Genomic DNA, 17,595 nt, shown 5'->3' with positions numbered 1-17,595 from the left:
ACTAGACATTTTGCATTCTTCACCCATGTTAGTTAATTCCTGCCTTTGTTTACTAATTTGATTTGTACTCCTCCTCATTATGGTTTTTTTCCCCTTCTAGCAAATTTGTGTACACAACATTGGCTTTGGACATTTAAAACCACGAGAGAGTTGGTTATAAGAATTAGACAAATTCTTTTTTCAAGGACCAGCACGATACAGTGGATGGACTGTGTAGTTCGGCTGTGAGTGACCCCTAAGCATAGCTGTCAACTTTCAGATTTGAATATAAGGGATCAGCAGCCTGAAAATAAGGGATCAGCAGCTTCACCTGTCCTGGGGACAGTCTACGGGATATCTAACAATCCGGGATAGCAGCGGGAAGCAGTGGGAAACGGCGCTGGAATAAGGGAATTTCCCACAAAAAAGCCCCTAAGGTGCTTCCAAACTAGCTGCTTTTGATACTGGCATTATTTTCTGGCTTGAGTTCTCCAGAAAATGCATAAGGTTTTGCAGCCAAAGTGTTACATTTTCCTTGTTAACGTATTCTCTCTCTCTCTCTCTCTCTCTCTCTCTCTCTCTCTCTCTCTCTCTCTCTCTCTCTGTGTGTGTGCTTTCTTAAGAACCCAGAATGCTAAGGAGTTTATGGGTAATAGGCAGGCACACACAAGAGCCAGTACCATCAAGCATGAATTAGTTTAAGCATCCCAAGTTGGGAACTTGGTGAGGGCACGGCTGCCACACTGTAGTGAGCCCCCTGCTGCCTTCCCCTCCCAGTGGGCCTGGGATAGCTCAGTTGGTAGAGCACAGGACGCTTAATCTCAGGCTCGTGGGTTCAAGCCCCACGTTGGGCAAAAGATTCCTGCATTGCAGGGGGTCGGACTAGATGACCCTCATGGTCCCTTCCAACTCTATAATTCTATGACTCTCAGTAAGTGGCAGCAATGTGCAGTACTGGGATGCCAGGTGAGCAGCACCCCACTACCTGAGTTTCCCTGCTGGTCACTACTGTTGCCAGCAGCATGGCCAAGCATCAGGGGTGATGGGAGATGCAGGCAAAGAACATCTGGAGGGCACAATGTTGGCTTGCCCTGACTTAATACATAGCAGGCAGTCTATTTTTCCTTCATTACTTAATTGGGTGGGGAAGCCTGATTTTCGCTGTGAAGGCAGCATGCAGGAAAGGAAGGTTTTCCGTTCCTGTGCTGGACTGGAAATTTCAGAAATGTTTTCACTATCCTGGTGCCCTCCAGATGTTTGTTTGTTTGTTTGTTTAACAGGTAAATTATAAAATATGCCCTTAAAATTACTGATGCAACCAGATATTGAAAAAACAACAACCAGCCTAACATTAAAAAAATAAAAATAAATGAGCAGTTTTTCAAAGATATACATTAGAAAATAAAATCACATGTTAAAATACATGCCAAATTTACAGTTCTGGATAGGCTCACTTGAGCAAACAAAAGAAAGTTTTTAGCAGGCACTGAAAGCAGTGTGGTGAAAATGTTTGCCTAAGATCAACAGGCAGGGAGTTCTAACGCATAGGAGCCACCACACTGAAGGATCAACTCCTTGCAGGTGCAGAATGAACAATATGCGACACTTGCGCTCTCTGACATGGCTGTGTGGGTAGGATTGGAACCACCATAACATAGCGCTCATGCTGGCTGGGGCTGGTGGAAGTTCAAAATACCTGGAGGGCACAAGGTCAGTTAAGGCTGCCTTTGGGGTGAAATTGCTTTTGGTACCTAAGTCTTGTGGGGAGGGGCGATCTCCATTCTAATCTTAGTAGGTTTGTGCATTAAGGGAGAAGCTACCCCTTGCCACACACTGCCTTTAGAGGGCTCTCCCACACCTGTAACTAGTTAAGGGAAAACAAGATACATAGCTGTCTGCTACATAATTTGACTGCATGTTACATTCGGGCCTGAAATCCTTGAATGTGAGACCTTCTGTATACAGATCAGGTACCCTCCCAGGGAGCTATGGCTTCGCCAGGATCACTTGGGCAACACACAGATACCACAGTCTGCTTTGCAGTGTCTTTTCCCTGCCCTGCTATCGTTACAAAATGCTGCAAATGATTGTAAATAATAGGCTACCTGTATATACAGTGGAGGATAATGTGTTTGAGGATGGTTTTACAAAGCATGAACGTCCTCTGAGGGAGAGAAAGTTTCTCATCTAATTTTCCTCAGGAGAGCCAGAGGCAAAAATTCTAGATTTGGAATGGATCGCTGTTAAGGTACGTTTGGAAGGGTGGCCTGAGTACATGGAATAATGTGGGTTTGGGATAAATAAAGGACCCGTTTTCAAAGGAGTGTGCGTCTATGTGAGGTAAGTACACACACCAGTGATCCTCACAAAGAGGACTAGGGTAATCTAATGAGCCATGTGAGCACGATAATTTTTCACTCTGTAAGTAGCCCCACTAATAGGAGAACAAATGTATTAATGGACATTCGATGTTTTGAGGAGCTAGCATATTTGAACATACATTTCAATAAATTACTCTATCCCCGTGTTGTTTCCTTCTGACAGAACTGGCAGCTTTATCAGGGTCTGAAAGCAGGATTTCTACAAATCCTCATTTTGCTGTACTCTGAAAGTCCTAAAGATTAGTTTAGGGTACAAAGGATGATCAAGTCTAATTCGGAAACCAGGCTGCGATCTCTTCTCGGTATCGCTTTAACCATTCAATGTTGCCCTTCACCGTTTCAATACTCTGAGTCCTGGAAGATGCTCCAGCTCCAGCATTAGGATATTTCTCAAAGAAGTTTTCCATCTTAAGAAAAAAACAACAACAACCATGTGCATTCATTTGCATGATAAAACTGGTTTGCTAGAAGATGAATAATTGTCTAACTTATCTCGGGTCTGCATATCAGATACATGTGAATATACAGCTGCCCTGTGCAATTTGAAACTGGGCTTTGCAACCATTGGCTTGGGTGATATGCATCTGAGCCACAGAATGAATGACAGAAGGACATGGCTACACCTGCAGTGTGGAGTAGAGCTGTGGATCATCTCATCTCATTTTATCATGTTGTAACCCTCTTCCTGCCACTGTATCTGGTGACAAATGATGCATTCCAAGGTATTCAGTGACTGATTTTGAACTTCCTACTACAGTGGACGCTTGGGTTGCCAACATGATCTGTGTGGGAGGCACGTTCGCAACCCTCAGCGCCGCACCTGAACACGCACGGGTTGCGATTCGGTGCTTCTGCACATGTGCAAAGCGTGATTTAGTGCTTCTGCGCATGTGTGAGCGGCGAAACCCAGAAGTAACCCGTTCCGGTACTTCCGGGTTTCGGCACGCATCTGTAACCCGAGGTATGACTGTGTTTTCTTTCTTGAAACAAACAAGCAAACACACACTGATATGGGAGTCTCCAGTTGAGACAGGAGCTGCAGCATGAAGCAGAGGAGTGGGGGAGGGGACTGTTATAACCTTTTCTTCCAATGCAACAGCCACAATCTAAATTGTTCCTTCCCCAAATATGCTAATAGCAGCTTCATGAGGGAATATAAATGGAAGAATTGGCACAAGGGCAAAGGATTAGATCTGCTACTCCTGCCTTGGCCCTGATCCAAACCAGCTGATTTTAAAGAATGGCACTCCTGGCCAAAATGAGCTGACCTGTTCAGGGGCATCATGCTAAACCATGGCTTGGTACTACATGAATGAGCCTGTTCAGGCTTATGTGCTTCCCCTTCCCTCTCCTCTTGCAGCTTGTCCATGAGGAGAAATATTTGCTTCCTGTTTAAAGCTAGCCGAAGTTCATAATTAAATCTGAACTGGTAGAAACTCTGGTTAGTTTAAACTCTGATTTTGTTTTAGAAAGCCAGAGTGAAGCTGTGGTTTATGGGTCATGGCTTGTTAGCAAACCATAGTTCAAAATCGCCAGAGTTCCCTGCTGCTTGAGCATAACCATGAGCTCCTGTTTGTTTATACAAGAAGGAGATGCTTTCAGCCTTCCTCTCATGGTTGTGCCACAGGCAGAGAGTGTATGCATGTCACTTCTGTTCATGCATGTGGCATTAAACTATGCTTTAGTGTATCAGTGAAAAGAGAGCTAGTATAGACTGTTGTTCTGCTGGTCTATGTAATCAAGAGTAAAGAGAAAGTGCAGAGTTATGCCCTAATTCAAGGATAGCCACTGTAATGCCCTCCAGATGGGACTATAGCTCTCATCATCTCAGACTATTGGCTATGCTGAATGATGCTGATGGGGCCCAAAAACATCCAGAGGCTACCATGTTGGTTGTTCTTGCAACCAGAGATTTTCTGTGTGAATGCTGGTTTTTTTTTTTGGTTTTTTTTTGGAAGCAGCTCTTATCTTTCTGGCCTAGACGGCAGACGGATCTTTTTGAAACTACCAAATCAGTGAGGCTCCAGATGTAATCCTACCAATTTAGTATATATGTGGCTCAAGAATGACCCCATTAATGTGGATGGTCTAAAGATTTTCCAAAGTCTTATTACTTGTCAGAAATGTTCAAATGAATTGGTTTCACTAAACAGAGGTTAGCTATTGTGTTCCTCATGTCTGTGAAAGGCACTTTAGTTTTGCCCAGGCAGCCTTTAAGTGATTTATGATTGCAATATAGATCTATCACAATATACACAGACATCCTGAAACATTATGGCATTCTGGTTTCACACTGAGGTAGCCAATGTGATGCTTGCCAGATATTGTTGGACTCCCAACAGCCCCATCCAGTGTAACTAATGGTCCGGGATGATGGACATTGTAATCCATTGACCGTTGGGAAGGTTCCACAATGACTATCCTCATTTTAGCTGGAAAGCTGGAAGGTCAGACTGCTCCCTTACCTGCCAAAGCTGAAGGTCTGTGTTGAAGGTTTCTGTTATTCTTGACACTAGGCGACCAAGGTTTCTGTCATTGAGAGTGTATCTGAAAAGATAACAGAAGCCTGTTATAGATGCATCTAGATAAAGCTGGCACGAGGTTCTGGTGACCCTCTGAATGTTGTTGCTTTACACCTCTTATCCTCCTTGATCATTGTCCTTGTTGGTTGGGAGCTGGGATGCAACAGTATATGGAAGGCCACAGGTTTTGAATTTCTGGCACAAAGTATATCAGCTTTAATTTTTAAAGCTGCATGGAACAGTGCATGGAAAGGGAACAATAAATAATATCAGTGCTCTGTTTTCTGGAATATTTCATTTCCATCTGTTATTCCCATTTGCATCCAGCCCTTTCCCAAAGAGTAAAGATAGGCATACAAGGAAGTTATCCTATTGTTTCTTCACAAAAACCCACCTAATGTCTTTAGAGTGGTAGCTATGCGCAGAGTGTAGCCTAATGCCTTTAGAGTGGTAGATCTTAAATGTGTCATTATAAACCACATCTCTTGCTTAATAATAATAATGGCAGGTGTGTGCTGAGAGGCGGGGAGGTAAATTATGTTAGGATCACAACACATTGTCTTGTGGAACTCTTAACAGCTAAGGTTGCAATCCTAGGTACACATATATGGTCCCATTGGATACAGTAGGGCTTATTTCTGAGTAGCCAGGCATAGCATTGCACTGTAAAAGATTGTGGCATACATGTTTCTGGAGCCCCTTTTGTGGTGTTCAAAGTATTGTTCTCTATTGGCAGATATATTTCTTGAATTCAAGACAGAGAGCAAAGGCTCCCGAGATTATGGAAGTTTTGTGCATCTTCTCACATTTGTGACCTAGGACAATTTTCACTTGGATATTAGAAGTTATTGGTAAGGCTCTGTACCTTTTATGAAACCAAGTCAGTTTAGGCATTTTAGAAAGATTTGCCCTACAAAACCATTCAGCACCCGTCGGTTTGGCACCAGCACATAGCATCTTTGGGCAGCAGCCAGGGCTTCACCACTACTAATGCCTGCCCTGGCAAGCAGCCATTTAAATTTCCCATAATGCCCTTACTGTAGTGTTGCTCCTGCCCATTAGATGAAAGTTCATGGAGGGTGAGGTGATCAGTGGCTGCTAGGCACAGTGGCTGTGTTTTACCTCCATAGTTATTACATTTATATGCCAACTTTTCCCCAAGGAGCTCAAGGTTGGTTTGTTGGAATTCAGCAACATCTGAAGAGCACGGTGTTGGCTATTTATGCTATTTCAATATGATATTTTGCAGTACAGATGTGGAACTGGATGTTGTTGAACTACAACTCCCAGCATCCTTGGCCACTGCCCATGTTGGCTGAGGCTGATGGGAGTTGGAGTCCAACGGCATCTGGAAGACTACCGGTTCTCCAACCCTGCTCCAAAACATGTTCTACAGCTTCCATAGCAAAAGCATCAGTGATTCAGGAATCTGGAGGCAGTGTGAGGAATAGGAATGGAAAGCTATTCTGTTTGTACCCCTAGGAGCTGGGTCTCCATTGCATGACCAGTTTGTTCCATCTGCTGTTCCAGTATGGCCTTTATTGGGCCCTAGACTCTGATGCATATGCTCAGAGGCTCCCTTAATTCGATTTGGCAGATTTAGGGAAGAGCAACTGGTTTGGTTTCACTGGGCTTTGGGGGCACCACAGGGGATGCCACAACTATGATTTAGAACAGAGGGTGAGAGATGGGGAGGATGTGGCAGATTTTGGCATTGCACAGGGTGCTGCTGAAATTTGAGATCCCAAGGTCCGCCACTGGCAGCTTCATCCCAACATGGGTTTTGCTCTTTAGGCATGCCATGTCTGTGACATTGCAGATTCTGAGGCATGGCTTTTGGATCAGGCAACAAAAATGTCTTGGGAAGGTCCTGCATAAACACTATTCCTAGATTTATTGTCCAAATATCATTATTGTTAGGGTGTGTTTGATTTCACAAGAAGGGAGAGCAAAGCAGCACTTTTCTAGCTTCAGTGGCAAGTGGATATGGTAAAATGGAAGCCATTGCACATATATATTTCCCCCACTCCCAGTGCAAAATAACAACAACCCCTCAACCATACTAAAAGAGAGAGTAAACTGCACTGAGAGGCTATGCACTTACCTGCTAACCAAATATTCCCAGTTGAGACGTACCCAGTCCCAAGCCATTGTTTTGCCGTAGCTGTTATAGGAGATGTATCTCAAGACAGTGAACACGTCTTGACTTTTAATGAGATTTGGATCCGTGAGGTTCTTTAAAAATCTAGGAGCAATCAGATATGAAGCAATTACACATGATGATTAGTATCTCATTAGGGCTGCATGGGAAATGAGCTGTAAACTGCGCCCTGAGATATGCTTCTGCCAAGATGAATTTGTAAGAAAAACACAAGTTCTTTTTTAAAGACAAGGAAGAAGAAGAGGAGCCTGTTCCCACGGTTTGTGTTTACAAAGCCAGAATGCCCAATAAACGATCTGGAGCAGAGTAACGGGCATGGTGAATGGCAGGCAGTGGACTAAATAGACTTTGATGTTGCACAAAATCTGTGGCCACATTCATGCCATACATTGAAAACACTATGATACACTTTAAATGGTCATGGCTCCCCCTCCTGAAATCTGGGCAGTTTTTTTAAGGGTGCTGAGAGTTGTTAGGAAGGCCTATTCACTCAAACGACCTACAATTACCAGAATTCTTTGTAAAGAAGGATTGTTTGTTAAACCACTCAGAGATTTGTAGCTCAGAGGGGAATAGGGACCTCCTAACAACTCTCAATTTTTATTTGCCCAGGTCTTTTAGTTTTGTTATGATGTTTATGCTGGGCTTTTTAAAAAATGCTGCTTGATTCAATTTACTGCTTAAAAAATTATATCATATGTTTTTATATTTTATGTTGCTCCAGGAGCTAACACTGAAGAGCACCAAATAAAAGCTTTTATATGGGAAACAAGTAAGATCCCAAACAAACCTGTCCAACAGGGTGACGTTTTGCACTGACGCCAGGCCATATAGCAGCTTCTCCTTTTCTTGAGCTAATGTTGTATTTTGGTACTTCTGAAACATATAATTCCAGGCGTCCTCATTGCCAGAGTTCTGCATCCCATAGCGATAGACCAAGAGGCGGAGGTTTACATCTGGGCTAACATTTAAGAAAACAATACTATTAGGGGAGGTGGAACAGCTTTCAGCTTACTCTGCATGTGAGTGTCATGTACTTCTTTGAATGAAGTTCATACGTAGATAGAGAGATATCCACCTTGTTGTTCCTTGTTGCCACTCATTAAATAGGTTAGATGCATTGTTCAAAGTCTCTTGGTCACCCATGCTGCATGCAAACTCTAAAACTGTCACACGGAGGAGACTGGGGAGTAAAGGAGAAATAAAGTCTGCTTTATTCATTTTGAATATGATATATTAAGTAATGTAAAATAGCTGTACAAGTAGATCTGTTCACCCAATAGGATTTGGAGCTTAGGTTGCTCAAACAGCTGCTCTGTATACCACATATATGAAAGTGAAGGGACTTGGAAAAACAGGCATCTGTTGCTAAAGGGGGAAGGGGATATAAAAAACTCTCAATGTGCATGCCAAAGCTTTCATGTGTACTTAAAATACCTATTTGTATCCTGGCTTTTTTGCCTATATATGCATTCTATACCGTGATTACACTATACAAGGTGAAATTCTGAGAATTCTACATACCCTTTTGGGAACATACAAGTAGCTTCCTGAAAAGGAGCATTAGAAAGTTAGAAGATCTTAGCATTTGTTAAAGAGTTTTAGTATTAAAGAGATGATCATTTGCTTAGCACTGACTGTCTGTGTAATGCAAATGAGTTTGGCTGCTTCCAATTGCGTAGTCAGAATGTTCACATCCCATTACTTTGCACAGGGCTCCCAAAATTTATCTGCAACTTCTGTTCTTCAAACAGAGAAGGGACCAATGAACTTGAGAGAAATGGGAGACATAAGGCACACTTGAAATACAGAAATACAAAGGAATTCTCAAAGAACAAGCCTGAAACAAATGATTTACCTTTTGATGTGGACTCCATCGTTACCCCATCCCAGTTGATTTGCGATGGGTCTAACCAGCTCACGAAAATATGCCTGGAAAACAGACATAGCAGCAATGACCACTGGACGCTTTGGGCAACAACCTTTTCATGGATTCACTACTATTTATTTTAAACATTTGAAGAACAAAGGAGCGAAATAATAATAATATTAATAATAATAAAAATACCCCGCCCATCTGGCTGAGTTTCCCCAGCCACTCTGGGCAGCTTCCAATCAAGTGTTAAAAACAATACGGCATTAAATATTAAAAACTCCCCTGAACAGGGCTGCCTTCAGATGTCTTTTAAAGATAAGATAGCTGCTTATTTCCTTCACATATGAAGGGATGGTGTTCCACAGGGCGGGTGCCACTACCGAGAAGGCCCTCTGTCTGGTTCCCTGTAACCTCACTTCTTGCAATGAGGGAACCACCAGAAGGCCCTCGGTGCTGGATCTCAGTGTCCGGGCTGAACGATGGGGGTGGAGACACTCCTTCAGGTATACAGGACCAAGGCCATTTAGGGCTTTAAAGGTTAGCACCAACACTTTGAATTATGCTTGGAAACGTACTGGAAGCCAATGCAGATCTCTCAGGACTGGTGTTATGTGGTCCCGGCGGCCACTCCCAATCACCAGTCTAGCTGCCGCATTCTGGATTAATTGCAGTTTCCGGGTCACCTTCAAAGGTAGCCCCAGAGCGCATTGCAGTAGTCCAAGCGGGAGATAACTAGAGCATGCACTTCTCTGGCAAGACAGTCCGCAGGCAGGTAGGGTCTCAGCCTGCGTACCAGATGGAGCTGGTAGACAACCGCCCTGGACACAGAATTATCCTGTGCCTCCATGGACAGCTGTGACTCCAAAATGACTCCCAGGCTGCGCACCTGGTCCTTCAGGGGCACAGTTACCCCATTCAGGACCAGGGAGTCCCCCACACCCACCCGCCCTCTGTTTCCCCAAAACAGTACTTCAGTCTTGTCAGGATTCAACCTCAATCTGTTAGCCACCATCCATCCTCTAACCATGAACATGTTCTCAGATAAATTGCTTGGGAACAAGCCAGGCATGCCACATAGCATCAGCAAGCCCCTGGTTGTAGTTTGTGGAGCTCTATCCCCAGGTAAACTCACTGAAATGGGTGGGACTGAGTGGGAACAGACTACAGTTCTATGATTCAACATCTTGAATCCCTGGTCTCTCCACTATAATTTGAAAAAACCAAAAGCAATACTTATTACAGAGAGTAATATGATAGTGAAAAGAGAATTGATGTAAGGTGTTACTTTTTTGTGGACTAATTGGTGAGCACAACTTAAAGCCTTTGCATTCAATAGATCCTTGTTAGCGGGTGGAATTTCACTCAGATGGGTGTGGGCGAGGCTATAGCACAATGAGCAAGCTATTCCTCATCCCACTGTCATTGTGTCTGGCCAAACAGTCTCCCCACCGCATGCATTCCAGCTTCACCCATTGTTATCACAAAAGTCTGCATTCTGTTGTGTCAACAGAACCTGTTCCAGAGAAGTATTGCCTGTGTCATCCTATCCTTGAGGACTGCTGGTAAGGATTCTCTCTTACATCACTGCTCATTAAGAAACATTCAAATGATTTGATAGGCTCTGCATTTATCAGAGTGGCCCCATCTGCCAGTTATGACAGATGGACAAATACAGGACCACAGAACTAAATCCCCCTTGCACTGGCAGTGCAAAACATTATGCTGGCATGTGCATTTAAGCCAGCACAAAAGTACTGTTGCGCCAGAAGACTGCTGGGTCAGCGCAACCCCTAAGCCAGCAGATCACTGCCAGCGCAAGGAGAGCAGGTGGGTAGAGATCAGTAGTGGATGGCGTTGTAGGATGGCGGTGCTCAACTGAGCTCCAAAATGCTGAGATGCTGCTGCTTACTGGGAGAGAGATGGCATGGCAGCAGGGTGATCTGCCTGATGCCATCTGGCATTCCTGCCAGTGTATCAGCACCTGCTAACCTCTCTGCTGGCTTGCCCTTCCCTCTCTACTTCCCACTAAGCAGCAGTATCTCAGCTGTCAGGAGGTCAGGTGAGCACCACAATGTCATCAACTACTGGTAGAAATGGAGAAGTTATAGAAAAGGAGCTTAGCCAGAATCGCATGCTGGCCCAGAGGTCTGTCCTATCTGAAGGCTCCTGTTTCTGTGCTTCTCAACATTTTAGTCTGTTTTTGTTTTGATGTTGGCTTTTGTCAAATCGCTTTTTGCTTTTCATGAATTATGCCACTTTGAGGGTCCTTTTTGGATGGAAGAGTGGCTTAAACATAAAGCAAGACTGCAACAGAAATAAAAATACACAAATAACCTTGTGCCCGCAGATGGGAGCACCCTGTTTACAGTTGCTCTTGAAATCCTGCCCAAATAATGTTGCCAATGCACTTTTCCACTGACAACCATAGTTCCTTGAGGATATTGGGATTACTCAGCACTAGTACCAAGCCACAGTTCCAAGAATCTTCTGGTGGAAACCATGATTGTTAAACCTATGTAAATCCACAATTATTTTATAGTGTAAATAGGCCCAATGTATTCCCCAAATCATATATGCTAATGTTGAACTCCAAATGCTGATCTACACAGGCTTGGGAGAACACCACCAATGTCTTCAGAGGTATAAGGGGGGAAATCACATACCGATGAGGCCTGAGCACACTGAATGTCTGTTGTGGAAAAGAATGGAAAACCAGGGGGATGGGATGTAGAGGACCCCATGGCTGGCTGGCTGACATGGGCCTTTTCTGCAGTAGCTTCCCATTTGTGGAATGCTCTCCCCAGAGAGGCTTGCCTGGCGCCTTCATTGCATCTCTTTAGGCACCAGGCAAAAACATTCCTTTTCTCCCAGGCCTTTAGCTAATTAAACAATCTATGGCCTTTTAAATTTTGTGGGGATTCTTTTTTCTTTCATACTATGTTATGTATTTTTGTGTTTTTATGTTGTGAACTGCCCCATGACCCTCAGATGAAGAGTGGTATAGAAAACAGACAAACCAACAAACCAATCTGACCCTTAATAGTTCACATTGCAACATTCTGTTGCAGGTCTAGAAGATTCAGAAATGTATTAATACTTACCAGGGTCAGCCTTGGAAGAACATTAAATCTACAACCTTCAAGGGCAACCTTGACATTTGCTTAATTATACATAGAAAGCAACTACATATTTTGTTTGTCCTTAAATAATTACAGACATCCTGGGAGGCACATGGAGAAAAGACTTTTCTCTTTGCTCCCCTGGCTCCTAAGAACCAAAATGGAGAACTCCTCCACTTGTAGCTAGGAGGAGAAAATGAAAGCCAGGGTTACAGCCTTCTTCTTTTTTTAAAAAAATGTATTATTATTGTTGGCATATAGTTCTTTACTTCATTAGAACCTTACCTGAAATTTGGGATAGAGTGTATTATCATCTGCAAGCATGTCTCTAAGATAGGATACAGCTACTACGGCTCTTTGCCATGGTATATATTCTTCCTCATTTTTTAGATAACGTGTTAGGTTCAAGGCATAACTGTAATTCAGAAGTCCAGCCCTGAGAAATGAATAAAAAACGAGAAGTTTCAACAACTGCTTTATTGTATAACTGTCTAGGTAAGCATTTGATTTAGTACTGTTTATAGTTGCAGCTGTATTCCCCTCCTCCAACAGGTGGCACCAGAGGAGGGCAGTGCCAACTCTCCCATTGCTGAACTCCTTTGATTAACATATATTGTTATTTTTCTTAACATGTGGGACACAACTTGCCCACCTAGAAATATACTTTGCCCCTTCTGGGCCTACCCCTCATACACACACACACACACACACACACACACACACACATTCTGGTGTCATCACTGCCCCTTTCCCCTAAGTATTTACATGCTAACCTTAGCACCATTCTGAACAGAAGTGTTTAGAATCAAGCAAAGGTACTAACTTGCCACAGGCTGTCACAGTCTTTGAGCAACTCATTTGTGCATGGAAAAAGCAGGGTATGCATTTTAAAAGCAATTAATGATAAACAATAAGTGAAAGTGACCTGAAAAGCTTGTGAGGTGTGGGTGGGAAAGGCCTTTAAACAAATTCTGAGGATCTCCAAATTCCTGTGCTTTACAGGGTTAAACTGCATAGGGACAAGGATGGATAAATCCCAGTGAAACTCTGCCTATGTCAACTGCAGAGAAAATTTAAGGCATGTATATTTTAGGCAATGTATCAAAATCTTTCAGTCTCCCAAATACCACAAAGAGGAAGTAAGGCAGACTTTAACTGTCTTAATTCCTCATTCATATGGCATTTTCAGCTTGGACATTTTCAGGCACTCATGAGAATTCAGTTTATGTTGACTGGCTTTAAGATTAAATTGAGGCACATCAAAAACAAGCAACAGATCAGCACTGTGTCTGTTGGGGAACTTGTAATAACACAGCGATTGCCCTCAAAGCCTGCTCTGGAGGCATGCCCAGTTCCATGACAGAGCAGACCAGCATATTTTTGGGAGGTGGGAGGAAGAAGAGAAATCTATCCTGCATGTAGTATGGAGGAGGAAGCAGGACTCCTATGCTGCATCTCCCATCCCTCCCTGAATGAGAAAAGTCAGACGTTCCTACAGCAATAATTCATGGAGGTTTGCATCAATGTAATTTCAGAACGTTTTGTCCTTTAGATGTCACAACAGTAATGCTTGGTGATTAGTTCATCTCCTCCTGCAATAGCGCTAGATGCTTCAAAGGCTCACTTGTGTGCAGGATTTGGAATGCTGTCAACAAGGATGCAAAAAGGAACCAGGAAAGACATCAAGACCTCTGCTGCCTGTGAGATAGATATCCCTGAACAGCATCAATTGTGTTTTGTCCCATACCAAAAATTACTTGTGGAAGGGAGTTGGGATGGCAATAAAAGTCATCACCATTTTAGTGTGAATTTCTCCTAATAAACATGTGTAATATTGAGTTTTGACTGATGTGCAAGTTGTTTGCAATTTGTTTTATGCACACTTTCCCCTAATACATGCATTTTTGCAAACATTGGTTAGAGAACTATATCGCAAAATTTGGATAAGCGTGAATTCTGAAGGATAGCAGTGTTTTGGTTCGCACCTGAGAATCTCTCTCTGGGGAATGCTGTTTCTCTCTCTTTTGGGCTGGGGAGGGACAGCCATCTGAGTAGCTCTAAGCAATTTAGGAACAAGACTTTGATTCTGCCCTCCTTTTGTTATTCCAGATCCATGCCTAACGGATTTAGCAACGAGTTTCAAGTTGCCTTTATGTTCTCTTGACTTTCTACAAGATTTCTATGAAGAGTCTCCCCAGTTGTCTGCATTTATCCTTTCTGTACACAGTTACTTAGTTCTACTCTTACAAGAGCTCTTCAGCTTCATTCCATAGCAAAAGCAATTGCCTGTACTGGATCATAATAGACAGGAGGCTTCTCAAACTTTCATCACAGTGGCGTGGAATTTGATCCTGGGGTACTTCTGGATGGAAGCCCCCACCCCACCCTGAAAGTGTCAGGAGTATTGATTCAATGTGTCTGATATTCACAAGCAAGATAGGAATTGAGATTATCCCCCTTAGATGGGAATCTAGCAAACCAGGGCAGGTGCCACAATTCAAGAGTCTCGTGCAAACATGTTACTTTGTGCAGTTGTCAGGCTCAGGGCTGCAGCTTTAAATCAGTTATAAGTTAATCTCCTGCCTAGATCCAGTCATATAATAAAACCTGAGGAAAAAGGACTTGCCAGAGTTTTAAGAAACCATTATGGCTCTGTGGAGACAATATATCTGCTGCTATTGAAGCTGTGAAGGATCAGTGATCAGTGGTACCTTCCATATGCTGTCAGGCTCCATCTCTCACCAGTGGTCAGTTACTCCTGGCTTTGATTGTGAAATGTAAGAATGCCATGATTCTGGATCTGGGAAGAAAAACCTATGGTGCTACAGATGTTGCCTCTGATCACTAGCCACTTGGCTGAGGCTGCTGGAAGTTGAAGTCCAACATCTGAAGGACCACAGGTTCATTTCTCTTGTCCTAGATGCTACTTTGGGGCTAAGTCACTCCCTTCCTAGAACAGGTAAGCATTCAATCACATGAAAGGGGTCCCTCAGCCATACTGCCTGCTCTCATGCATATCTATTCTGAAGTGAGTTCCACTGAAAAATGGGTTTTGCTCCTAAGGAAGTAAGCCTAGGATTGCAGCCTTAAGTCAGAGAGGACAAAGGTTATCACAACAATATACTTACAAAACACAATTTCTATTTTTTTCTTCAGTTAAATATAATGATGACTAACCAAATTTCAGTGTTGTGTGGTACAAATAATAAGATGACATGTCCAGTGGCGTAGCGTGGGTTGTCAGCACCCGGGGCAAGGCAAGTAATTTGCGCCCCCTAACCCATGGATTTTAGTAGGGGCAGAGAGCTGCGAGTGCGAGCGCGCCCCCCCAGATGTTGCGCCCGGTGCGTTCGGCTCCCCCTGCACCCCCCACGCTACGCCACTGGACATGTCTACTTGAGTTCCTTTGATTATGACACTTACCTGGCCAATGAAAATGCATCCTCCAAAAAGCCAGCGCGATCCGCCAGACTAAATTGCTTATGGGAGAAAAAGGAAATAAGCAGGTGAGTTCTTGGTGGTGAAACCAAAGGATGAAATAAAATCATAGCTGTTCAACACCACACTCTTCTGACCATCCCATCATCCCTCTCCTCCCCCTGTGTGCTGTTCTGGGTGTTTCCCCAATGCTCCAGAGTGGATTGGGGGAAGTGCAGGGGGCACCCAACAGCACCACCGAGAGGGGAGAAAGCATGATTGCAGCAGTGGAAGCTGTTGTGCTGGTTGCTACTAGGGCACTGAGTTAGTTGAATCTGGCCCTGAGTGTTCATCTATACATCCCATAAAGCAACTGTTCAGCAGACTGACCTTGTGGTTGGCCTCCATAATCTTGGCTAAGTCTTCCCAGGCTTGTGTTTCATAGTTGACCCGATAGAACCCAACATGATCCTGATTCACTTTCAAGAAAGAATTGGGATCAGGATTGTTGGGTCGCGTAATAGTAATTCCTGTGGTGGTTAAAAACAAACAGTGGTGGTGAAGGACTTCTGAACGTGTGACTAGATGAGATATCAACTCTCCAAATTATGTTAGTTTCGAACTGGAACAAGGAAGAACCAAAATTATATGTGATGGCCAAATTAGATGGGTCATTCAAAACATTTTTGCCTTCCTGTACACATTTTTTAAAATGCAGATGTTTATTATTAACGTTGGATGCAACCTTGGCATCATCAGCACCATGCTCTAACCAACTGAGCTATCCAGGTTCAATGTGGTGTGAGCAGTGTTAGACTATGCACCCTCAAAATCTGCTTCACAGGGTCTCGCAACTCTTTGATCCTGATTGAGGATGCTTTAGAGGGAGGAGACAGGAGAATAAAGTTTTATTGTGTGCATCATAGTCCGTTTGTTGAACTTATATACTCCTCCTTTCAGGTGACTCTCACAATGCATCTTACATATAAATATTAAAACAACAAACATTAATGAAACCTATATAATTGAACAGCCAAGGCTAGCTACGAGTGGTGATGGAGGAGAGTACTTGAAAACTAGATCTGTTGGCAGGACAAAGATGGAGTTAGAGCCAGTTAAAGGAGGAACATCTTGGGTGGACATTCAAGAGCTGGGTCATGTTCTGCCTTCTCCCACAGGAGAAACCAGTCCTCTGATAACCTCTGATAAAGGCCAGGTGTGTGGTGCCGACCTCCTCCCTGACCACTCCTGCTGCCAACATACATTTCAACCAGTCAGTTCCAGTCAATAGTCTGGCTGCCATGTTATGAACCAACTGAAGTTTCCAGAGCAGCTGCACATGCAACACAACATATGGTAGTAATCAAGTCTGGATGTTATCAGCAGAATTAGATATCAGTGGCAAGGCCACTCTCTCATTAACTTCCCCCAACATTCTTCCTGTTCTAGTACCTCCTGAAGACAACACAAATCCAACAGTTACACACTGTGTTCAGAAGAAATTTGAGCCAATTTAATTAAAATCAGTTTGGAAGGTTCTCTAGCTACGTAACCTTTGCCGTCCCAACTTAGAAAGCATTTCATTGTGATAACAGGACTTTTTTTAAAAGAAGAAGAAGAAGAAGAAGAAGAAGAAGAAGAAGAAGAAGAAGAAGAAGAAGAAGAAGCTGAAATGAACTTTACTGATTTAATGAAATGTAGTTTAATTGGCAATTTTCACATGCAGACAGGACGTTAATTGGAAATATCTATCACCCCGTGATAAATGGGGCAGTGTTTTGTTTTGTTTTTTGTTAACATTTATTATTGGTTTTAGGGACCGCATGATTCTATTTACTTGGAAGCCAGCTACACTGAGTTAAATAGGGATGTATCTGCAGTGGCGTAGCGTGGGTTGTCAGCACCCAGGGCAAGGCAAGTAATTTGCACCCCCAACCCGTGGATTTTAGTAGGGGCAGAGAGCTGTGAGCGTGAGCGCGCCCCCAGATGTTGCGCCCGGTGCGGACAGGCCCCCCTGCACCCCCACGCTACACCACTGTGTATCTGACTACAGAGTAGTCTACAGACTCACTGAGATCACTGGACTTTGGATTTCAGCTATTTACAAATCAGATTTCTCCCCTGTCTTTTGTCATAGACT

At 43.4% G+C, this 17,595-nt stretch overlaps 1 protein-coding gene across 1 annotated transcript in view; it reads right to left on the bottom strand.

Annotated features, from left to right (window-relative positions):
• Positions 1–413: 413 nt before the first annotated feature.
• The window catches only part of ENPEP (glutamyl aminopeptidase), a 56,491-nt gene continuing 39,309 nt past the window's right edge, over positions 414–17,595 (bottom strand). Inside the window, exons 11-20 of the mRNA XM_081924247.1 lie at positions 16,280–16,332; positions 15,846–16,036; positions 15,462–15,517; positions 12,324–12,474; positions 8,902–8,975; positions 8,122–8,226; positions 7,834–8,004; positions 6,987–7,127; positions 4,826–4,907; positions 414–2,767 (exon numbers count right to left, since the gene is read on the bottom strand). Coding sequence (XP_081780373.1) covers positions 2,630–2,767; positions 4,826–4,907; positions 6,987–7,127; positions 7,834–8,004; positions 8,122–8,226; positions 8,902–8,975; positions 12,324–12,474; positions 15,462–15,517; positions 15,846–16,036; positions 16,280–16,332 — 1,162 coding nt within the window. The 3' untranslated portion in view covers positions 414–2,629. The remainder of the gene's footprint in view (positions 2,768–4,825; positions 4,908–6,986; positions 7,128–7,833; positions 8,005–8,121; positions 8,227–8,901; positions 8,976–12,323; positions 12,475–15,461; positions 15,518–15,845; positions 16,037–16,279; positions 16,333–17,595) is intronic.

The sequence above is a fragment of the Podarcis melisellensis genome (assembly GCF_964234715.1).
Source record: "Podarcis melisellensis genome assembly, chromosome: 9".
Taxonomy (NCBI): domain Eukaryota; kingdom Metazoa; phylum Chordata; class Lepidosauria; order Squamata; family Lacertidae; genus Podarcis; species Podarcis melisellensis.
Note: the sequence above shows the minus strand (reverse complement) of the source record. Positions and strands in the feature narration are given on the sequence as shown.